General features: G+C 36.8%; 1 protein-coding gene across 1 annotated transcript in view; it reads left to right on the plus strand.

The window, feature by feature from the left end:
- LOC139012829 (BPI fold-containing family A member 2-like) overlaps positions 1–24,897 on the plus strand; it is a 77,164-nt gene extending 52,267 nt beyond the window's left edge. Inside the window, 2 exon segments of the mRNA XM_070419082.1 lie at positions 24,329–24,779; positions 24,782–24,897. Of these exon segments, the coding sequence (XP_070275183.1) occupies positions 24,329–24,779; positions 24,782–24,897 (567 nt within the window).
- The last annotated feature ends 1,257 nt before the right edge of the window (positions 24,898–26,154 follow it).

The following is a 26,154-nucleotide window of genomic DNA, read 5'->3' on the forward strand; positions in this document are numbered from 1 at the left end:
ATCCCAAGTGTTCATAACAAGAAAATTGGAAGTAAATACGGTACATACATACATACATGTGACTTATGCAGCATTTAGAAACATTACTAACTGCATACATCAAATATGGCTATATCTTCAAAAACATTGCGTTAAAACTACTGGAAAAAAAACATTCTATAACACAATGACATTATAAGATAAAAGCCATCCATACAAAAATAATATCTATTTTATAAGAATACGTGTATATATCCAAAGATATTTTTCATACACAAAATACTGGTATGTGGGGAAAAAAATAAAATAAAATAAAATAAAAACTTAGAAACCCATAGGATGAGAGTCTGCCATGAACTGAGAAATATTTAATGCAATTATATCCTCCCTGAGAACCAAAAGAAAAAAGATTAAGTGTTTCTAATGAATGTACTTTTGCTGTTTTCCAAGGATACAAAGATGAATGGGTGAAGGTGGCTCTGCTAAGTTGGAGTAGATTTAAGAAGATGAGGAGTCTCCCTCATGGGAAAGGAATTCAAGGAATGTGTGAAAACAATATTTCCTTCTACTTAAAGATACACACAATTATTCTGGGGCTGAGATATGCCCTGTGACTGTAACAGACCTATGTGTCCATGCCAGGTGTATGACAAAGGAGAAAGATGTAGAATAAAGACCACAATCCCTGTGTGTGGCAGCATGGGTTGGGCAATGAAAATGGCCACCAGACTGTTTAGAGAAACGTTCAATATTGTAAAATGACAAATATAATCAGAGCAACACAGATTGCAGCCCTGGATTTATATGGAAAAATAACTTGTTTGCCCTGAGAGGCCCAATAGTTTTGCCAAGGCATTAACAATGCACCTGAGCCTATTGGAGAGCCACCCCATGGTAGGTGTAGCTGAATAACTTATGTAACTTTGTATGTGAACAAGTTTATTAAAATGAGTATGCTGCACAGTGAAGATACACAGTATGACTTTGTGAATGTAAAAAACATACATTTTTTGTATGTATAACAAGATGACTGTGGACTCCAAGAATGTTTGAATCTTTGAAGAGGAGAGACTGAAAAGGGACAAGGCTAAAGATTGAACAGCCCCATTGTGGCTGAAAGTTGATAAACCAGTGTAGTGTTTTCAAGCTCAAATGCACCTGACTTAGGTGACTACTCCATCAGGTCCATGATGTTCCAGGTGGAGAGATGAGATTCCCCTCAAGGGAAAGGAATTCTTGTTTACATCAACCTAAGAATAGGTCAATACAGGAATATGAGATAAGTATGTGGCAGGTGGACTATAGTTTAAAGTGAGAATAAGCCCAGCCACCATGCTCAGTGGTTTAACATCAACCTATGAATCAGGCGGTCACAGTTGGATTCCTGGGGTTCCCAGTCAGGGCACATTCCCGGGATGTGGGCTCAATCCTTGGTAGGGGGCATGCAGGAGGCAGCCAGTCAATGATTCTCTATCATCATTGATGTTTCTATCTCTCTCTCTCCCTTTCCCTTCCTCCCTGAAATCAATAAAAATATATTAAAGTGAGAATAAAACTCTTCTCTGGGTCTAAAACTCTTCTCTGTCATTTGGCCCAGAGTTATGATGAAAAACCCAGTGGCTCACACTGGTGTGAAGACAGACTGGGAAGTCAGTTTGGTCAAGGACTCTAGAACAAAGGTTAGAAAAATTTTCTGCAAAGAACTAAAAAGTAAATATTTTGTTTTGATGGCAGTATGGTCTCTATCTTAACTAATCAACTTTGCCATTACATAGACAATATGTAAATAAATAGGCATGGCTATGTTACAATAAAACTTTATTTACAAAGGCAAGCTGTGGGCCAGATTTGGCCCACCGGCCATATTTAGTCAACCATTGCCCTAGAACAAGTCTGGAACTTTGAAATAGTGTAAATTATTTTAGTTTTCATTTCCTTCCACTATCATTAACATTTGGTGAAGTATCAGTACAAGTCACAGCATCATCTTACTTGCACTGTGTAAGTACAAGTATTTCATTTAGTGCAAGTCTGCTGAGGGGGAAATTAATCTTAGTTAATTTTACCATCTGGAAACATCTTTATTTTGCTTTCATTTATAGAGGATATTTTACTGGATGTGGCATTCTGAGGTTGTCCATTTCTCTTTCATCACTTTAAAGATGCTTCTCCACTGTCTTCTGAATCATCCTCCATAGTTTCTGATAATTGAATCATTGTTCTCCTGTGTAAAGTGTGTCATTTTCCCCCTGGATAGTTTTATGTTTTCTACTTATCTTTAGTTTTAAGTGGAATAATAATGCTTTGAAACATTACAGACCTCTAGCAGTTAATATTTACCTGGCTTATAAACTGAAGTTGACATCTCATTATTATTGTTGGAAAGGTTTTTATTACAAAAATATCAGAATTACAATCACTATTGACCCACAGTCTTGAAATATTGACATGTTCTATTAAGAAGGATGCATTTTGATGTGCCAGAACTAATTAAACACATGAAGATGTCATAAAAAGTATGAGAGGAAGTAAGTGCCATCTTCAGATGTGCAGATGTGGCATTCCTTGTCATTAAAACATTGTAAAAATGTAGAAGTACAAAACGTATAATATTCTAGACATGTTTAGTATAAAGTATAAACATTGAGGCAGAGTGGTTTGAGTATAAAGACTTCGGATAAGGTTTCCTTGAACTTATTACCTTACAAATCTAAACATGAGTCTAGGACCCTCACATGGGCTGAGGCAGTTCATTATTATAAAGTGGCACAAAGATGTAATAGTCAGGGCAAGTGACTAAATCCTCGACTAACCTCCCAAATTAAAAAAAAATCTCAGCCTCCTGGTTTAATAGTCAAATAATAATTCTGGATTATAAAATTACTAATATATAGTGGTGTGTAATCTGTCATTTTTATGAAAATGCTTTGGAAAGTGGGAAGGCAAGTGAAATTAGTCTGGAGACATTGTATGAGATGCAGAAATCCCCACTTCATCTTCTCCTCTTTCACAAATAACTTGAAAAAAGGCTAAGTTGAGAGTAAATATATGGCAACATGGTGGAGAAAGATGGGGTCTCGAAGAGATTGGGGAATCCATCAGTATTGAAAGTATGAAGAGAACTAGACTTTCATCCCTTAGCAAATACATGTTCTGATGTCTTCTGAGATCAATTCTGAATATAGAGGAGAGGGTCAGTGATTAAAACCTGCAGGAGATTTAAGAAAGAATTTGGCAATAACATATGTGCAGGCCTGATAGCCACTGCCTTTTTGAACAAAGCATTCTTTAACACACCTAAGAGAAATGAGTCAGATGAAAAAAAGTCAAGAACCATATTTCACTCACATGTGGGATATAAAACAAAGCAACAAATGAACAAACAAGACAAACAACAACTCATAGACACAGACAACACTATGTTGGGTACCAGAGGATAGAGGGTGAGAGGAGGTAGAAATGGTAAAGGGGGTCAAATACATGGTGATGAAAGCAACTTGGGTGGAGTTAGCAGAGGAGGCAAGGTGGTAAATGAGGAGGAAAAAAATAAGCCACAGAAAAGCATATCCATTAGAAAGCACAATTCAATCAAATTAATGACATTTGCAAAATAAAAAGCTATAGTTAATTCCACGTGACTGAAAAATAATTCAAGCAACGGTGGGGCACAAGAGCAGATACCTAGATGATGTAGAGCCTAACATATTGTGTAAAAGGAACAATGATACACTTGTTCCCATTAATTTGCTTATTTAGGAATGAGCATTAGAAAAACTAGAAATATAAAAATTAGTAAAAACAAGCATGTACTATACATTTTCACAAGGAATTCTGTTCTTATTACAGTTAACATCCTTAGAATTTAAGAAAATAATTTAATATATTAAAGATCTTGGCTAGCAAGCACTCATATATATTCAGATTATCCACAGCCTTACTAAGTGTTGCCCATCCTAACATGTAATAGAGGGCTTGTTACCAGATCGTATGGATGCCTAACAGAGTTGATTAGGTAACCACAATAAGCTTACTTTTTCTGATTTCTTGAATCAGGCCCATAGCATAGAAAATTTACCTTAGAAATTGAATATAATATAATATGTATTATATTATATTCAAGTGTATAATTATATTATATTATATTCAAGTGTATAATTCTATAAGATATCATCTGAATATTGCATTGTGTGGTCACCACCCAAAGTCAAGTCGATTTTCATCACCATGTATTTGACCCCCTTTACCCTTTGCTCCTCCCCCTCCCCCCTTTACTGTCTTTCACAAATCTTTGGATGTGAATGCACCCTGCATCTGGCCACCCTTATTTTTCTTACACTATATCACTACTTGGCTTCCTCCCTTTTCCTCCTTTTCCAGAACACTTTCTTTTGATTCTGTTCCTCATGAAGATGTTAGATAATTATTAATGTTTGCATTCTCCCTTTCCAAGGAAGTTGACATTCTTATGCTTTACTGTGACTGAACTAAAAATATTCTATAATTTTTTTGATGTTTTAACCTTGTGTAGATATTTATGCCTCTGCCTAAATGTCACTGAGGAACTAAATTCTGCTTCATAAACATATAACACTACTGCAGATAGTTCTACCTTTAATAAAAATGGCTTCACATGAAGATTAAGAATTATTCAATTTTTAGTGAAAATATTCATCAATTTAATTTTTAAAAATAACTAATTTATTTGTGAGACCATTCTTAAGGGGAAAATATTTTCTGATCCCCAAATATTCAGTCTATAGCACTTTTATTAAACTATATTATTGTTCAATTTGCCTGAATATGTATGTTATGACTTAATCAACAGATACTAAAATGTTTAGGTGTTTGTGTTAGGTATTATGAAATATCTAAATGATGAATTAAAGAAGAAGGGAGAGTGCATAGAAATGAAAAGAAATGATGCTTTCCCACTAGCATTTGCAAAACTACTGAGGTTTTCCACTTATGTTAATAGACCTGATTAACTTATATTCTTGCTCTGTAAGAAAATAAAGTATTGATTTTTGTCTTCTCAAAAAGATTCTACTTCTCTGTTATGGAAGCACTAGAAATGCAATTTAAGGACACTTGTCAAACTTACTAAAATAAAAATTTTAAATCTGATATTTCATGCTTTTAGGTTGGGGTCCCGTGACTCCCTTCCTTGAAAGTCACTATTTAGGTTGTTCCTGAAATCTTTCTTGACCGATGCTTCTTAAGGAGTTGAAGATATGTGAGCATGAGCAGGTGTGAGGGTGTGTGTGTGCACACTAGCTCATGTCTACCAGCAGTTCTTGGAGCTTTTCACGTGAGATCTGATTCCCATGCTCAGCTTCAGAGTTAAGTATGCCTATTAAAATTAAAACACAGTAACAACAAAGTGACTTTTGTAGTACATCAAAAGTCAAACTCAATGAGAATTTTGTGCTATAGTTATGGGGAAAATGTCAATCTTTTACTTCTTATTCCAGTACAGTAGTCTCCCTCCCTTTATCCATGGTTGCAGACCTCCAGTGGGTGACTAAAACCTTGGATAGTACCAAACCTTATATCTATACTAGGTGCACAGATTTGTGCATGGGTGGGGTCCGGCTGGCCTGCCCCGATTGGGGCCAATCGGGGCTGGGCTGGTGGCGGGGGAGGGGATGAGAGAGGTTGGCCACCAGCCCCGCCTCCCATCAGGGTGTGTGGAAGGGGGGGGGGCAATCGGGGATGGGAATGCCTGGGGGAAGGGGCTTTGGGGGCTTGGCCGGCTGTCCGCCCCCAATCAGGTGGTTGGCAGGCCAAAGTACATGTCATAACAACCAATCATTCCAGTCACTTAGCTTTTATATATAGAGATATTTTTTTCTATATATACAGACCTATGATAAAGTTTGACTTATAAATTAGGCAATTTCATGGGTAGATTTGTTCTTGCTGTAGATCTTAGCAACCTCAGCATACAACATTTTTTCTTTCCTTGAGTCAAGAACTTTTACCTTTTCACTAAAAGGAAGCACTGTATGGCTTCTCTTTGGCAATGCCATCATCACTACTCTTGCATTTTGGAACCATTGTTAAGTAAAATAAAGGCTATGTGAACACAAGCACTGCAAGGCTGTGACAGTTGATCTGAAAAGCAGGATGGCTAAGTGACTAACAGACACTAACAGATGTGGAGTGTCTACAGTGTGGATACATTGGACAGAGGGATAATTCATGTCCCGACAGGATGAAGTGGGAAAGTGAGAGATTTCATCATGTTACTAAAAATGTTAAACAATTTAAAACATAAAGTGTTTATTTCTGCAATTTTCCATTTAATATTTTTCAGGACACTTTTGACCACAGGTAGCAAACCAGACAAAGCAAAACCACGGAAAATGAGAGAGGCTACTGTACTCAAAGCAGGCCCCACATACAGGCAGAAATCCATAAGGTCAGGTTTACGAGCACTGAGGAAGTCCCTTTCCTTAACCTGTCTCAGACTGAACTCTCCCTAACATCCAAACATCAACATTTTTCAGTCAATCATTCCCATGAGCTAGTAGCATTCTCCATCCCACTTTTTCCATTTTTTTCTTTTATGATAACAAGAAGCCAAGGGTTCCTATAAAAATCCTGGAGGGAAAAAAAAAATCCTGGAGGTGAGAAAAAATAATAAAAAAACAGGTGAAGAAATATAATTCTAACTTTGGTGTTGTAAGAATTTAATTATATGTTATATGAATATTTGGACTGGCTCCTGCCAATAAACTCTTGGGTAATTCCAAAAAATCTTTGGACATAGACATTCACAATTTATATAAAATAAACCTGCAGGAGAATTTCATTGGATAATTATCCAATCCAGTTTTAAATGTATTATTTAAACAAACTAGAGGCCCAGTGCATGAAATTCATGCACTCGGGGGGCGGTGGTGTCTCCCAGCCTGGCCTGTGCCCTCCCACAGTGCGGGAGCCCCGCAATCAATTGCCCCAAAGAGGTAGGCCCCGCCCACCCATCCGGGGCTCCTCAATCGATTGCCCCAAAGAGGTAGGCCATAGCCGGGCATCCCACCCAGGCTGAAGACTTGTGGAGCCACCGCTGGGCCCCGCCCCCACTGTGCATGCAGCCATCTTGTGACAGCATGAGGGCATCACGGCATGATGGCATGAGGACCACCTAGAGTTTTATTAGTAAGATTCTACCCATATTTTTCACAAATCATTGAGTACAGGCAAAGTACTTACGGGAATTTAATCACCTTACAAGTATTTTGTAACACATTTATTTTTAAGACATTTGGGCCAGTAAATGCAAAGAAAACAGATCCTGCCCCTTTCCAAATCACCTGAGACTGAGAGAGGCTGAGAGTGAAAAGACTGACGATGGCTTGGCACAGATCAATGGCTTTGTTGGGGATTCAGGGAATAAGAACAAGTGCTTTGATGAAAAATTGTCATGCTTTTTCTTAAAAAGGTCCTCCTAGCCCAATGAGCTATGGCTGAAGATACAGAGGTCATCTGAGTAAGAATCATTTTGTAAGGGCAAAATAAAAACCACTTCTCATGCTGTAGTAATGGCAAGAAAAAGGAGTCTTCCCAAGAGAGTTTATTACTTGTCCATTAGAAGGCTTAGCATCAAATCCCACACTGGGAAGATCTAAACAAGGGTTATATGATAGCTAGGTCCCCTGCAGCAGTTATTAATGTGGGCAGAGACAGCCTAATTACCACCCAAGCTGCTCCTACACTGGCTGCAATGTAACATGGAAAGCGCAAAAGGAAAGGGAAGGAGAGACAAGTAATATGATCTATTATTTTGCAATTAACTGGAGACTCGCCCCTGTCCACTGTCAACACACACACACACACACACACACACACACACACAGCTATATCTCCAGATACCCTAAATTAGTTCTCTGCCTCTCACACTCAGGGGGCTAAATCAGACTCACCTCTTCCTGCATGAAAACTTGGCTCCCAAGACCCTGGAGGACCAGGGCACCAGGTCCTTCACTCACCTGGGAGAATGTTAGCTCGCGATTTCATTTATGTTCACAGGCTTGTAAAGTACAGCATTTACCCATATTTCTCTTCCATCACTGCTTCATAATTCCTGTTTTATGACATGAGTTTAATCATGCAAATTAAATGCAAATGATTAGAAAATCCAAGTTTTCCTAGCTCATTATATTTGTCTTTAATTACAACTACTAATTGGTCCAGCCTCCTAGGAAAAGACTGGTTGGCATCAATTATATATTTTACCAGAAAAGCAGACCAACTGCTTATTAGTTTTCCATGCCAGCTAATTAAATAAAATTCATTGCTAAAAACTTAAGCAGATTAGCGTTGTTTGTACATAAAAATAAAAACATTTGCAAATATTATTAAATAGAATATAAGGCATTATTGTTCAGCCTTATCTGTTTAAAAAACAACAACAAAATCCAATTGTAAGCAGAGTTTTTTAAAAAAGTAAGAAACATTTAGGGAAATATTTGCAATGTTGTATAATGGTAAACAAATGGTCAATCTGTTTAATATTCAAAGAAGTTTTCCAAATCAATAAAAATGAGACTAACACTTGATATTTCAAATGTACAACAAATAATAACTGTTAATTTACAAAATAAAAAAAAGAAATAAAATGCTCAAATACATTTTAAATGTAAAATCACTTGGAAATCAAATAAATGCAAAATGGTATTCCCCAACCTGATAGCAAAGGTGTAAAAAAATATTTATCCTAATTTGAAGAGGATATCGGGCCCCGGCCAGTGTGGCTCAGTTGAGCATCATCCTGTAACCTCACGGTCAGGGTACATACCAAAGTTGTGGGCTCTATCCCCAGTGGGGGGCCTGCAGAAGGCAGCTGACCAATATTTCCCTTTCACATTCATGTGTCCATCTCTCTCTCCCCCTCCCTTCCTCTCTCTCTAAAAAAATCAATACAGACATATATTTTAAAACATGGAACTATGTACAGTATATATCAGTAAACCAAAAATAAACAGTTTAAAAACAGTTTTATCATGTGGTCTCATTTGTGTAAAAAAATGTCATATATCTAAATATGTATGCACACACATAGATAAATATAATGGGAGGATATATACATGATTACTAGAATTACCATTCTTTTCATTTTTAATAATATTTATTATTAGTATAAGAAGCAATAAAAGTTATTTTTAAGTATTGTTAAAAATCTTGAATACATGATAAAACTTTATTTTTATCTTCCTCCTTCCCTAGAATGTTTTCACACTAATTGAATATGTCAAGTATAAAGATATTGAAAGAACAATATTAAAGAGATCAATTTAGTTGGAAGGCTGGAGGAACCCTTCCTGAAAAGGGTGGCATTTGAGATGTCTAAAAGGATAAGTAGAATTTTGAGTGAAAGATTAGGCAGGCAAGAAATGCCAGAGAGTGAGTAGGGAAAGAAATAAGCTCATTTTGAGGAGGGACAGATGTGGAATTGTGTGTTAGAAAGAAACTGAAAGGCAGGTTGGGGAAATAAAGCAATACGCAGCCCTCTCTAGACTAATGAGGAGTCTGATTGTATTAATAAGGATACTTTGCACATCACTGTTTCACCTAGAGCAAGGCCTGGGAAATGACTTTCCCCTTCAGTTATGGGTCATGTGCCTAGAACAGTGTAAAGAACCCTGAGCCTGGTACAGTCCCATGCATTAGATAGTCACAGAGATTGACCCAGGCGATTTGTTTATGAATACAAAAGAATTGTCACTAATCCTTCTTACTATGTTTCTGCTCACAGAAATCATTTTTTAAATTGATTTACAGAGAAAGAGAGAGAGAGAGAGAGAGAGAGAGAGAGAGAGACATTGATGTGAGAGAGAAACATCAATCCGTTACCTCCCATAAGCGCCAGACCTGGGATGGAATCCGCAGCCTGATCAAAATTGAATCCAAAACCTTCTTGGTGTATGGGACAAGGTTCCAACCACTGGGCCACCTGGCTGGGGCTGCCCATAGGAATCATTTTGAAAATCTATATTGAAAAGTTAGGTCAAAGGAGTATGAAGTACCAAATTCCTTTGCTCTGGCTAACATTATTGGTAAAAGAGAATTGACATTTTGTTGTTTTATTCAGCCCACATAATATTCTTGTAAGTTACTTTTCTCTGGAATGTGTACTTGTCACTCTTGAAAATAAGCCCAGGCCTTGAGACAGATCTTGCAGCTTAAGATCTGTGGGAATCCATCTCGACTGATTTCTAAATGTGCTCCCTTCAAAGCCCACCTCCTGGTTCTATGAATCTTTGTCTAAATACCATGGAATACACATGGTTTGCCTACATTGATTGAAATGACCAGTTGTTTCCGGTCAAAAGGAACTCATGTTGCTTTAAAAAAAATACACTGTCTACCATTTTCATGGAGTCAATCGATTCAATCAAAATTGTTCAACAAGTTTGTACCTGCCTCTGAAAAGGTTTCTTTTCATTCATCAAGAGAAATCATTCGTCAAGAGAAATCACTGTGTGCTACCCCATTCACAGGCAGCTCTGTGTGACAAGACAGGCCCTCTGGTTTGTTATTCCTTCACAGAACTGCCATTGCATGCCAGTGTGTAACACTTCAGCTATAGACACTTAAGAGTGGGAATGAGCCCCCCCCCCCGAAAAAAATAATGACTGTATGTCCACGAATAGAATAGAAAACAACATCATTGACAATCATGTTTAACCTTTGTCTTCTAATTAAGAACAACACAAAACAATAGTTTTTTATTATGTATAGAGATCACTGTCCATACTCCTGAAATAATGTTTCTTCTTCCCACCCTCTCCATTCTTAGTTTATCCATCCTCTGTAGCATTTTCTCTAGTGTTTTAGATGTTTATTCAGTTAATGCAAAAATGCTACTCAAGCTATGCAACAGTCAATTATAATTATTTTAAATATTTATCTTCTAAATTAAAATTATCTCTTCCACTTAGAATTTGCTATTTAACCAAACCACACAAAGCAGTAATAATGAAAGCGTTATGACCTCGACTAGTCCAGAGATGATCACTTCTGCCGGGTTAGTCATTGTCCAGGCCGCTGACAGACAAGCTCTGCTTTCACTTATGTATATTGAGGCAAATTCTAGGAAGAGTAAAAAAATATGTCAAAAATTACACTTTGGAAATTCAGTATCATGAACTATGAATCACAAACCCAAGAAGCCAGAAATATGATGAATAGTGCCTTTAACATTTAAGAAAGCATTGACTTGACATCACCTTTGTCCAGAAGCACAGCTACTTGTCAAAAATATTATCAAAATTATGTACAAGTGTGAAAAATGCATTTCAGATGTGTAAGTCTATAAAGATGTTAGAGGGAGAGAAATTGTGAAAATTATGTGAAATTGCTTTGTTGGGTTGTGAATCAATTCTCTTAGTGTTTTTGCTTTGCTTTCTTACTGCTTTCCAAAGTTTGGTGTTTCTTATTTGCAAGAAATTGGGATATAATTCATTTTTTAAAAAAGTTGGATTTAATTCTATAATTTGTAAATATTTATGCATATTTCCAAAGAATACATGGGCTTCACTACATTTCCCCAGGATTACTTATATGCCTAATACATCATGTGAGATCTCATATTTTACACTTCCACAATAAAACGTTCAGATGAGAAGGGAATAACCCAAACAGCCTGACAAAAAATCAGCAGACACTTGGAAAAAAATAAAGCCTGAAATTAGATATAATATAAAATTGGTGACAATTTCATTTGAGGACTACTTTCTACTTAAACTTAAAACTTAGTTTTGTTCAAGGATGAAATCTCGGTTCAGATTTTGCTGAGGGTTCATAAACAGCCTAACAAATGACCAGCTGGTGTCAGTGACCCTACCCCATTTCTCTTCCACCTTCACTCACATGGCGAGTGGGATATGAATGCGTTGTCCTGTGTCGTATTCAAAGATGACACTACTGACAGTGATTGCTCCATTCCCCGTGTGTGACTGAGAAGCCCAATATGGTACCCGACTCCTTCCTGTACTTTGCACATATGAAGCTTGTTGGGAGACTTGTGACTGCAGCTGCTTTTAACAGAGCCTGCCATTGTTTATATCTCTGCCTCCAAAATACAAAATGGGCCGTTGCTAGGAATGAACCACTTCATTTCCTGACCACTGCAAGCCAGATTGATGTCTCTGTTGTTTCTTCCCAGATGTTCCCCAGCACAGCCATGTTGCCTAACATTGTGCTTCAGCGATGAACAAGTCGAGTTCACTTCATTGACACACATTCCTCTGGTTGAGGACTAAGTACACTGCAGTGATTCCACAATAAAAACTCAGAACTGATTCCAATTACCTACTCTGTGTTAGCTCATTGTGATAAGTGGTGGGCAGAACACAAGCAAAGCAGGAGGCCTGGACAATGTGTTGGCTAGGTAATCACACTCTCGAAACAGTGCAAGTCAATGAATTGACAAGGAAGGAATTTTATAAAAGTTAACCATTTCAGGTTTGGGTGTGAGGGAATTCTTCATACAACAGAATATATTTGAAAAATAAAAACATGACCAGAGAAGACACTTTGGTCATGGGAAATGTGAAAAGCAATACTAAAGGGGCAAATTGACAATGTGTTTGGGGGATAGTAAGGCTACAGGGTGGGCCCGAGGGAAAGACTACGGGATAGAAGAAAACGAAGTAGATGTAAGGGTTCAAACCACTATATAAATTTCATAGAAATTTTGAAATCAATTAGATTAAGGACCAATCAATCCATGAGCATAAGAAGTAGTCCTGATTCTGGCACAAACTCATTGTGTGATACTGAACAAAGAATGTAACCTCTCAGGTGCCTCAATTTTTAAATCTGTAAATTTGAGAAGACTAAACTAAAATTGTAGCTCTCAACACCTTGGTACAGAAATAGTCAGAAAATTAAAGAAACAGTTATGACTCCCACAAAGATTTGAGATAAGAGGATGAGTCTGGCATGTAATAGACCTGGTCCAAGGTGCCTGATGTTCTGTTACACATCGGACAGTCTTACCTGGAAATGTCTCCATGTGTAAGGAAAAAACATATACATTAGCATCTGAGTCTAGAAGCCAATTCTGTTTTGTGTGAAAATATAAATCATGTTAATCAAATTTTAATATAATTGCTTTCCCCAAAAGTGTAAAGTTCTTGTGGTGTTTGAGTTGCTGATAAAATACAACTATATCACTACATTTTACATTGTCACCTTCATTCTAAATCTAAATATTCAGAAGAACATAATTGTTTAGCTCATATTTCAAAATGCCAATATAAGAGAAGGCATTGACAATATACACTTGAATATTATCTTCATTTACATCCACACTCTTTCATCGTAAGTGGAAGCAAGCTTTAGACTATTTCATAGTATCTTCTAAAGTAGTTGTGCCTAAATTGTCACATTTTGAAAATCACGTTGTTTTATAATAAATTACTATTTCTTCTAGTTCCCCTTTTTATTATAATTTGGGTATTTATTAAAAAGTTTAAAATGATATGTCGCAGGTGGAAACTATCTGTGAATTTATTTCAGCTAATAAAGAGGATGATACAAAATATGTAATTGCCAGGGGCACTGTGTCCACTGGGATTGAGCACCACTAGATGAGATGATCTCCAAGGCCTTTCCTGATCACGCCTACTGTTATCCTGCTGATGTCAGAGAGTCTGAGGCTCAGAAGTGTCCAGTGAACTCTCAGAAGTTTAGTGTAGTATATTTTTAACAAATACAGCCAGAGATTAGTAAATTATTCCTTAACAGACTGAATAAGCAATGTCAAAACAAATTCATCTTTCACCAACAAAATTATATTCATCCTTAGGATATTTACCCTTGGGGTAAATATAAGCATGAAATCCTTAGGCTTTTTCAGTAAATTCTCACTAAAAGCAAAGGGCTTTTCCCTTTACTGTCCTGAAGCATGCCTCTGGTACCCTACACCTGCTAAGCAATTCCTTACTCATCTGATGAATTTTAAATGACATTTGAAATGTCATGATACACATTTTCTTGTCCCTTCCCATTCTCACACTGACTCTTGTGTGGAACAGTCAGGGCAATGGTATTTTTCACCATGTATTCAGTTCAGCAAATGTTGATGTAAGGCTTTTACACTTTCAGCATGTCCTGGACTCTCTCCAACACATCTTGAGTAGCACCCTGGCTGGCAGTAGGTGCAGGCATGGTGCAAGCCTCAACTGTCAGGAATTTTGCTGTCTTTGCTGCTGTAGGATGTTTGCAGGGGCCCGTGGGAGATGCTCTGCTAATGAATTACAGGCTGCCTCATCTATGCAGGGCTTTGACTATCTGCCCAATCTTTCTAAGTTCCTAACCTCATGTTTCCTCTTTCCTCCTACTAAATGTCCTTCTGGGAGACATTGGATATGGGGATGAACCGTTCTAATCCCGGGGTCTGCAATCTTGTGAGTGTGGACAACCCAGGGGTCTGTTGCTTTGTTTGTCTTTCCTACTTGTCTAGTGGGAGGTTTGACGAAATGAGAAGGATTCAGATTGTGAGTCTTGGAAAAATATCTGAGTAGTTTGTTGTTGTTGTTGCTGCTGTGTTGTTGTTTTTTTAAGTCCTGTCATTAATTACAGAGAGTTCAAACTATCTCAATTGAAAATGAAATTCTGTACATTGTCATAGGGATCTTTTTACTCTGACGAAAGGAAGATCTTTCACATTCTGATATGTTATTTTACAACTAACATCAGGGGTCAATTAGAGACTACTTTATGCAAATTGAGGGTAGCAGCCAACAATGTAAGATATCCTTGTGCCTACTGTTATCCTGCTGGAAGAGAAGATGGTTGTTCTAAAACAGAATCCCATTGACCCTCCATTAAGCCATGCTTCAGTTTTGATAGATCAAACAAATTGAAGGAAGAGGAGTTTGGGGATAGACATTTTAAGGATACTTTCTGTTTTTCTAACAATATAAATTTTTATTTCATGTGAAGATCTATGATACATAGAACTCTAACCAAGTCAGATGATGTTCTCATATGGATATGAAATGAAGAAAAGGACGCCCCTTAATTGAAAGCAAATATTATAAAAACTGATCTTTGTGCCCTAATGAGCTTAGAAGGATTTGCAAGTTTCAGTTCCTAGTAAATAATAATGTGGCTAATCGGAATGATTCCTGACCCTTGGTGTGGCCACACCTCTTTGGTAAGGTGGAAGATGAGCGAGGGCTGGGACACTAGTTGAGTAATTTCAGTCTCAGTGGAGCTTTTCATCACAGCTATGCTTTGTGAGTGTTGGAATGATGTGTGTGTTATATGTGGGGAGGGTCTGAGCTTCAAAGACTGTAAAACACAGTATGTGGTATCTTACATCACTTCTCAAATCTGTGCAAATTCCGATTTCTCTCTGACAAGGCCTTCCCGTTAGAATGGGAAGTTCAAAAGTACAGTGCCATTTAGATCGACTGTTCAACAATAAACATCCCTGTGAATGAAAAAAGTCAAAAGCAATTAATAAATATGCTAGTCCTTAGGATCGGATACAAACCTCTGTCATTTATAAGATAGCATTTATCCATCAACTATAATGTACCTTCTTCCTTCAACTCATTTCCTCTTATCCTGTATGATAGCTGATTATTATCATTATATCTTTGTTAGCCTGAACTCCAGGATCTGCAATAAAGGTCTTGTGAACTGAAATAGAACAATTTGTCATGCACTGGAATTTTCCTGTCTCACAAAGTTTTGAATTAAACACATAATTTCAGAGCTCCCTTATCTAAACTTTATCCACAGCCATAAAAAGGGAACAGAAAGGGCTACAATGATGGTGTTCACTTGAATGAAAACACTGAAAGTATTCTCTAGTTCAAAAGACTTCTTAAGTCGATAGCCTATCACATGTATGCTAAGCCATAGGTATGGTTAAATAACTAGTTCTCACTGCTAATCTATAGGGTAGTTTATTAATCACAGAAAGCGTAATCAGTTAACCCAACCAAGAAGTTGGTGTTGGATATCATTCTTCTGCTGTATTATAATCATTCAGTGTTTTCAACAGCTCTACGGACACTCAGTTCATGATAAGGTCTTTTCTCATAAGATAAGCATTCTTGAAAGAGTAGACTGAGAGAAAATAAAAAGCATTTAGAAAAAGGTTTCTGCCAACATGACTTTCCATTAGGATAAAGGATTTTTTTTCATTTAAAAATTAAAAGCAAAGAAAAATAATAGAAAAAGAACCAACAATAAGAAAAATCAACCATGGTTGTGGGGTTCTAAAAGCAAAAGAAAAAAATATAAGCCATTTAATCAGGAGACCTGGGTTGGTAGATTAGGCAAGTCATTGAACCACTCACTCATTGGTGGGGTAAGAGAGGTAGGAAGGTGTCTAGATTGTTAAGGCCACTGAAAACTGGAAAATTCTATGACTTCGGTTGTCATCCGTTGTCCTTGCAGCTCAGCCTGGTTGAGGAAGGGCCATGTTTTCTTGAGAACAGTTGTGTAGTGAACTGAGCCAGAGCTGGGCATGTTATAATTAAAACAGCTGCACTCTAGCCTCATCTTTAGAAGTAACAAATAACAAATACAATGAATCCTGGTGCTTCAGTATGTCCACTGGCAAATATGGATTCTGAGTAATTTATTTTGTTGACTTAATACCAGTTCTTACATTTTAATATGACAGTGACATTGAGATCCGCTAAAGGTCTAAAATATGGCTCTAGTGACATGTTCCATTTGGTGATGATCTTTGATATGCTACCTCTTTAATTATTCATACTTTCAAATGAGTTATTTTTTGAAAGAGCGTACGTTAGAATTTTAACAACTAGAAAATAGAAGTCTCTTCAGTTTTCTTGTATCTATTTACTCTTTAAGGCAAGAGGAGAGATTACTGATCTACTTCTACTCTTAACATTCTCTGATTTTAGTAGCTACTGATTTCACCAAAAGCTGGAGAAGACAAGCACCTTTGTGATTGGTTCTACTGGGAAAATAACCTTGTAAAACAAGACTTTATGCCAACTGATTGTCAAATTGCTGTCTTCCATAACTCTATTAAGGAAAATTATATTCTGCATAGTAAAATACTTTTTGAAACCAGATGCAACAAGAAGGAAAAGAGCCAGCAGTCATTTCATTCCCCCACATTGTTGATGGCCAAATTCTATGAGGGGGAAATAGCTGAAAGCCATGTCTTCCTAGCTATGAGACGTGATTCACATGCTAAGCATGGTATGGAAGTCCAGAGAGGCCAAGGACTCAAGTTCTGAAAGGTCTTGCCTCATGAGAAAATTTGGACCAGGAAATATTACTTGACTTTAAGCTACATTCAAAGGGATGGTTTTCAAATTATTGAGATGAAATCTGATTGAGAGTGACAATTCTTTATGGTTCAAAAATACAAGTCTTAACCTCCTTGATGATTTCTTTACTCTTTTATTCTATCTGCGTCACCTGAGTGTCTCTTCTCTCAAAAAAATAAATAAAAGCAGTGAAGACAGGAAAAAAGATTTTAAAAACCAAACCCAAATTGACAAATTGCATATTTTTTTTATGTTGAAATGCTTAGAAACTACACTTTTTGTCTCAAAATGTTTTCAAGGTCAAGGGGTCAAATGACTCTGAGTGAGCTCATGATTTAGAGAGTACAAGTAATTGAACTCTTTCTTAGCGTGTCTATTATAGTCTTTGAGTATTTAGTATAATTTAAAGCAATTGTCCCCATAGAGAGGTCTAATATTTTGCACAGTTTCATTGAAATAGTTGACCTGCTGAGGAAACTAAAATAATTTCAGGGGTACATTTCAGGACCTTGTTTCTGTTGATAATAGTCTTCCAGAATTGATGTTTATTAATATTGCTTTATTTCAGTCAGACTCCTACAGGAAATCCTGAGGAGTGTGTGTTTCTGGCATATTTTATCTTAGCTAGTTCCATCCCTTTGGTCTTGGATCCTGATTGCTAGACTGAAGAGTACCTTTGAAAGCCTCTGCTCTTTAAAAGAGCTGAGGATGACAACAAGCAGGAACTTCAACACTCTAGGAAGACAATCTATCTACTCTCTCTAGTTATCATTAAAATGTCTTTTAGACGTAGGTCATAACTGGAAACCTATAAATGATGTCTGTGTAGTAAGCACTTCCCACAGAGCTGGAGTCCCAAGTGATTAAAATTTATCACATTGTTCTTATGGTTGAAAATACTGCTGATATGTGTCATTACTTAGAAAGTACTATTCATAACATTTTGATTTTAGTCCAAATAGTTTTCTTTCTGAATTTCCCATAAAATGCTCTTGATCTTTTTTTTTTTTTAAAAAAAGGTCTAATCCGCTTCTCCTTTGAAGGAACAAAGAAAAGGAGTTGATTGTTTTCTAGTTTAAATTTTGTTTGGTTTGATATATTTATTGCCTGGTGGGGTGCATCTAATTTTCCACTGGCTTTTCTGACAAAGTAATTAGGATGGAACTATTCAACATGCAGGCTCTAAGCTCTTTGTCATGAATTAAAAGTTATGGTGCTTAGCAGTGGTGGCTCTATTAAAATGATATGTAACCATGAGACCTCATATTTAGCAGTGCTTTGTTGTGCAAAACTGCATGCTCCAAATGTACGAATGTGCTCTCTGATTAACCAACACAGGACGCACTGAGATGCTTCTAAGTGCACCCCTAATATGGTAGGAGTTTGTCAGACACAGGAAAACAGGCTGCCTCTTTTTGTCTCCTGGAGACACTAAAGAGCTCAAGTTCTTTCAACATGATATTTCAACCCTCTTAAATTTGTCAAGTCCCTGAGTTCATATCTCAAGGGATAGGATTACTACAGAGTGTCCTATACATTCAACTCTTACATGGTATTTTATTTGGAAGGCAGTGGGTTGCACTGGCTTGTATTTATTGAGAAAATGGGCCAGTGAAGACAATATGCCACCTGCTTTTCTGCCTAAAAGTGCCTGGCTGGACAAACCTAGTTTGAGTTTTGTAAATTAATTTCTAAATTCTGGAACTAAGTGTACCTTGTAATAATATTAAGATATCAAGAAAGGAACAAAAGCAAGATATTAATGGAATTAAGTGCCAAGAGGTTTTAAACTAAGGAATACATCCAAACTCTTGTCATGATTTTGATTCCTACTTACCAAAAGTTCAACACCGTCTAATTTGAGGACCCCTGGAGTGACTCTAACCATTTAATTTGGTGACTAAATATATACACTATTGTACTATAATTTAGCATTCTATGTTTTACATTTTTGTGTAATTTATCAATGAAAGACATGCTTTATAAAGATGTCCATAATTTTTATCTCATAGTTTTAGAAATAAATGAAAAAAGAAAAGGTAAGCTTCTTCACTTAGAATTCTGGAGTCAAGAGTACTTAGGATGTAAGTAGGCCAATTGCCGGATCTAGATTTTTTTTATTTTCAAAACAAAATGTACTAGTTCTTTCCATTGCTGACATAGTTGGCTCCATGTAACATTTGGAGAGAAACTCTTTTTGTAGAATTATCTTGCAGTTTGAAGTCATTTGTGGTGGGGAAAAAAAGCCAGCTGGTGGCTAACAAATATAAACTAGAGGGATTGTTGATAGGAAGGAGGGGAAAGATCATAGAATTGATTTTATGAATCTTATTAAAACAAACTCTAAACTGAGTTATTTTGTCATATGGGTATTTTATATCAAATATTCTTGGAAGCAAGGGACCATTGGCTGGAACAACACAAGCATTTGTCATCTAGAGATTTTTCACTGAATGTTAAAAGTCTAGAAAGAAACAATGGTACGTAAATGCAACCAACACAAAATTTCTAATGGTAATGGAATTTTACAGCTAATGTACTTTACAAACTGTTTTGATCAGAGTTTTATGTATGTTTGTAGTGACTCATTTTGCCTGTTTATATTGAGAATTATATTGAAAGTCATGTATGTAGGCAAAATGACCTAATAACCAGAAAAATAAGTTATATCTTTTAGATACCTGAGCATCAAAATTAAGTTGTCTGGTCAATCAACCAGTTGCTTTGTCTACATAATAACAAAGTCTAGCCCTAGCCGGATAGCTCAGTTGGTTAGAGAATCATCCTCATACACTAAGGTTGCATCCCCAGTCAGGACACATACAAGAATCAACCAATGAATGCATTCATAAGTGGAACAACAAGCCTCTCTCTCTCTCTTTCTCTCTCTCTCTCTCTCTCTCTCTCTCTCTCAGAAAATCAATAAAAAATAACAAAGTCTAGTTTGGTTTGGTTTTGGGGTTTTTTTTTTGGTAATGTCATTAAATTTCCTAAAATAACTGCTTGTTGTAGAAGATAGTCATACCCAGAAAAACGTCCTTAGGATTGTAAAATACCAGATTAAAAAGGGACTAACTACAAAAGTCTAGATCTAGATCCAATGTATAACTCATCTCTCTCCAGCTTCTCCAACAGGTAAGCGGTTCTGGCCTCCTAAAACAGCCCATTCTATCTATACAAGATGGACTATAAGTAAATCCATCTCTATATGGAAACTTCTATTTATTGGTCCTTGTATACATTTGACAAAAGGGAAAATAAAATTTTTCCTCTTTAACAGTAAAGCTCTTCTTTCCTCTATATAAAATATCTTGTGTTCCTGTAGTTTTTCTTCTTTTGACATGCCTTTATATCTATCCTCTCACCAAATACATCTTTTGTTTTTAAAAGCATGCTCTCTCTCTCTTGCCAGAGGGCAGGAGTTTATTGGGACGCTGAGTGAACAAGATGAAGGGACTAAGGAGTACAAATTGCTAGTTATAGAATAGTCATGGGGATGTAAAGTACAGCACAAGAAATATAGTCAATAATATTGTGATAATTATATATGGTGCCAGTTAGGGTACTGGAAATATCAAGTATTATGTAAAGTATATGGTTATCTAACCAGTAAGTTGTATGCCTGAAACCAATACATAATTAAAATTAGCCCAGCCAGGGTGCCTCAGTGGTTAAGCATCAACCTATGAACCAGGAGATTGCAGTTCGATTCCTGGTCAAGGGACATGCCCGGGTTGCGGGCTCAATCCCCAGTGTGGGGAGTGTAGAAGGCAGCCTGATCGATGATTCTCTCTCATCATTGATGTTTCTATCTCTCCCTCTCCCTTCCTTTCTGAAATCAATACAAATATATTTAGAAATATATAAAAGCATGCTCTCTTAAAATGTGGTTCCTAGATATAAACTTGGGATTTAAAAAATGTCTTGACAACTGTGGAATGTTGAGTGGGTTTATCAAACCCTCCTTAGCCTAGAAAGTTTTCTCCAGAAGTGACCTACGTAAATCCTATTAGACTTATGGCAGCCTCACCACTCTGTTGACATTTTGAACTCACTATTACCCAAAAGCCCTAGGCCATTTTTACCCAGAATTTTTAATATGAACTATTTTTCCAGTCGATTTTCTAAACCCAGATACAAGCTATGTATTTATTGTTTATCCCTATTAAACTTTATTCTGTGAGAGTCAGCCATTTGTCCAGTTAGTCAAGTTCATTTGAAGCTCAGTGTTGTCACCATCAGATTCAGTAAAACCCCAGCTCGCTTGCCAAGATGCCTACCAAACTATTGAAAACAATATCAGGAAGACATTCCATTCCAGTATGGTAAACTCTTGCTCCTAAACCATCCTTGATGAAGTTTAAATCCTTTCCCGGGTAAGGCAAGATCTCAAATAGAGCAAGATTTAAAAACTAACTAACTTCTTAACAATTCACATTCATGATAACTAACAGCACTTTATTTTAAAATAAGAATATCATGGCCGAGGCCAGTTTGGCTCAGCGGATGGAACGTCGGCCTGCGGACTGAAGGGTCCCAGGTTCGATTGCGGTCGGGGGCGTGTGCCTGGGTTGCGGGCACATCCCCAGTAGATGTGCAGGAGGCAGCTGATCGATATTTCTCTCTCATCGATGTTTCTGACTCTCTATCTCTCTCCCTTCCTCTCTGTAAGGAATCAATAAAATATATTTTTTAAAAAAATAAATAAATAAATAAATAAAATAAGAATATCATGTCTAACAGTAAATTTAATGCAGGAAACACAGTGAATTAAAGTCATTCATTATGACCAACATCTACTTTTGGTTATTTACCTGGTCTTTATATGAAAGTGTTAATGATGAAACTCATATCATATTTATCACAGTTAGATTTCTGTCTTTCCTTTACCTCACCTAAAGTGAAGACAGGCTTAAGCAAGGACAGTGGAATTTCTATTAAGTAAAAGTGAAACCAACACAAATTCTCCACATCAAATAGAATCTTTATATTTAAAGTTTTCCAAATATGTTTGTTTAACTACGGTTCTCATGGCATTTATGCCATTGTTCAGTAGACACTATGAAATAATAAAAATAAAATAATAATGTTGGTAAAATGTAATGATTAGCATAAATTTCCCCAGAAGCACACACACACTAGTCATAGAGAAAGAAATATTTGCATTTAACTTTGAAATGTACAATCACCGAAATGCTTGAGCAGCCACATGTGTAGGAGTGATAGGTCTCGCACATATTTATGAGCTGCCTTAAATCCTTTCGAGAGCAAGGAGAAACGTAAATAAAAGACACAGTCACATATTTAATGAGGAGGGAGAGGAAAATCTAAATTGGTATGCAGTTGCTGCTCTCAGCAACCATTTTATTTCCTAAATGTTATTTCGAAATGTCTAGCTAGATGCCTCCTTTCCATGAACATGACGAATATAGAAGACATGCTACGTTATGCAATGTCATAGATACTAGACATTGTTAAACAAAAACACAGTAGCAAAATAGCTTTTTAAATTATCTATTACCATTTCAAATTTAAATAAATGTAAAATGCCACCTGCCTTCTACAGAGTGACTCCCAATTATCTTCAGGGGATATACCTTCTTGTGTGACTCTGGGAAGAATTCCATGCTACTGAATCAGATAATAATATCTTTGATTTGGTTTAGATAGAATGTACATGGGGATGATACAATTTCATCTGTCTTTTTTCCCCCCACTTAAAACTTAAACAGAAAACACATATGTACCATATATGTGATATAAATGTACCCTGATGGTTTTATTTCATTCTCTCTTCTCTAACCCAAGTACTTCCTCATTTTCTCTTTTAATTTTCTGTAGAAAAGAATAATCAAGTACTGGTAGTTTACTTGAAAGTTTTTTGGAAGTCACTTTATTATATAACTCCTTGAACAGAAAAATCCTTTTACCAGAGATAATGTTTGTTCAGTTGTTTGTTGTTTTTAACTAAGTGGCATAAATCATCCCTGTCACGGGATAAACAGATATTCATTAGTAGGGGAATCCTGGTTTTAATCCTGTTTGTCCCATGGATGGCAAAGACCACATTCTTCACATTTAAGCCTCAGCTTAACTCTCTTAGCACCTTTCCTGATGATCCCAGCCTTGAACACTATACTCCATTGAGGTCCATGAGTGTAGCATAGCCAAATTCAGCAAACTTACAGAATGCCCGTTCAAAGTTGGTTTTCAGATAAGTAACAAAGAATGTGTTAGTATAAATATATTCCAAATATTGCATAGGATATATTCATATTAACACTTTTTTGTTGTTTACCTGAAATTCTAATTGAATTAGGTGTCCTGTATCTCATTTGGCAATCCTAAAAACACATCTTCTATGCCACTGTTTCAAAAAAAAAAAAAATTTGTGTTGATTTCCCTCTCCATCTCAGATGACCTCCTGTGCCTTGTTAACATGAAAGACCCAGCTCAATGGGCTTTTTTCTCCTTCTCCATAACATCTTGGCTGACCTGCTCCACTTCAACCCCAGCAGAACCGATCATTTCCTTCTTTGTGCTGAGGCTGTGCCTCATATATACTCGATATAACTGAGTCACAAGCTGTATCTCACCATCTGTGTGTTTCTCTGGTTGTGAGGTCTCTGAGACACATGGTGCTTTACTCATCTGTGTCCCCAGTGCTTGAAGATAGAGGATACCACATCAGGTATCTTTCGTCAGGTAAGGGTAAGAGCAGAGGGCTGGAGCCAAAGAAAACTCAATTCGAATCCTGACATTTACTACTCTGTAACTGAAACTGGACAATATTCTTAGACCCTCGGGACCTAAAGATCCTCATCTACATTTTTTTTTATTATAGAAGTGGCCTTTGTTGCTGGGGCGGAGGGTGGCAAGCATAGAGACTGCTGTATTAACTGTGCAGATAAGGAATAGCTGAGAGGGGTCTCCTGGCTGGCCTCGGGCTTTCACTCCAATTGGATGGTGGCAGCATCTCCCCAGAGGGAGATACTATAAGGAAACATAGTCAAGCAACTGGGAATTAATCAGTGGGAGGCATTACAGCAATCCTTCTCATCTGCCCTCTTCAGGAATCCAAGGTTTGGCTATTGGCCAAGCAGAAGGTCCAGGAAGTGGAAAAATTGGTGAACAATGCCCTTTCTAATATCCTTTCCCTTAAGGACAAGCCTTTGAGGTTGAAAATCAGTAATACCCACATCCTGGATGTCAAAGCCCAACTGACTTCTGATGGCAAAGGCCTTAACCGGAAGCTTCCTGTCACCACTAACGTCACCCTGATCCTGCCTCTCATTGGCAAGGTGGTCAACCTGAAGACTTCCTTGGACCTCCTGACTTGTGTCAAAATTGAAACCAACGTCCAGGCTGACATTCCCACAGTGGTCCAGAGCGAATGCACCAGCAACCCAGCCAACACCTTGCTCATCTTGTTGGGCAGCCACAATGTACTGATCAACAACCTCACAGACACTTTGACCAGCTTCCTGAGCAAGACTGTGTCCTTCCTGGTGTAGAAGCAGATATGCCATCGATCTGCATTTTCATCTCCACCCTGGCTGTGAATTTTATTCAGAACACACCAATAAACTTCAGCAAAGAATCATCTACACATTTTTTAAATAAAACATTCCTGGACAAGTAATTGTTGAAGATGAAGTTGTTTATATATAAGGGACCTGTCACTAAGAGCAGAGTCACCAAAATAGTTACCTTCTAATTCCACTCTCCTTGTTGAACTAAGAAAGCCTTTCAGAGTTACAATGTCTTTCCTTTTCTTTCTTGATTAACTGGAGAGAACTTCAATTTTCAAATTAAGTTTTAAATTGTGTATAATTATGACCTAATAAACTCAACTTTTAATTAAAAGTATTTAGTTGTTTCCCCTAATTCTGATTTAATATCTGCTTCTACATGTTCTTCCTTCGCAATCAACTAGCACTTCCAATCAGACCATAAAGAAAGCAAAACCCTGTTCCCAAAAGCTTGCAAAGAAAAAGCTTCTAAAAATTACTCTTGTCTCATCTGTCTGACTCACATTTATCTAAAAATAAAAGGAAAACTAGGAGAAAAAAATAAACGAACACAGGATAACGTGCAGCCTCATGTCTCTAAGTCAGATAACAAGATAATTTTTCTGCATGCTCTATATTTCACTTTACTTTCCAAATGACCTTTCCACCCCCTAGCCCTATCACTGGAATATAAATCCATTAATGAGGAATCTTTTCTTCCCCTGTCCTTTTTCATATCAATCTCAGCAGGACCCCAGACTGTTCTTTGAGTTCATTCACTTTATAGCCATTAAAAAAGAAAATATAGTCTGCAGACGGCCTGTCTCCGATTGGTTAAGCACAGGATGAAGAAGTAAATTCCTGAGTTTCGAGCTTTCATCTACCACTGATTTTCTATGTGAAACAGGGAAGTTTCCAAACCTCTTTTGTTTTTAAATCTGTGAAAAAAAAAGTGAATTATTTAAAAATTTTGCCATTTTTAGTGTAAAATTAAAAGCTCTTAAAATATTAGTGTTTAAGGTTGATAGTTTTCAAAATAAGTTTGCTTGACTTTGGGTCTCATAGGTTTTAATGCCATTCCTCATGAGATACTGCAAAATACTACTACTGCTACTACTGCTAATAATAATAATTTAATAGTTAGTATAACTTTCCAGAGAAGCACACACATTTTAATCTAACTTTTAAAACTAAAGGAATCACAGAAGAATATGTATAAGATCTTGTAACAAGTGGAAATTATCTTAAGAGATATGGGTGGTTCCAATACATTCAATCACTTACTTATCAAATTAGCCAGTTTATACCATAAGCCACATTCTGTGACAGACTTATTATAAGTTTAATTTCCTAATAACAATGGGACTGTATCAATAAAATGTACAAAA

The sequence above is a fragment of the Myotis yumanensis genome, unplaced genomic scaffold (genome assembly GCF_028538775.1).
Source record: "Myotis yumanensis isolate MYYU_CA2020_CCGP unplaced genomic scaffold, mMyoYum1.0.hap1 SCAF_6, whole genome shotgun sequence".
Lineage (NCBI taxonomy): Eukaryota > Metazoa > Chordata > Mammalia > Chiroptera > Vespertilionidae > Myotis > Myotis yumanensis.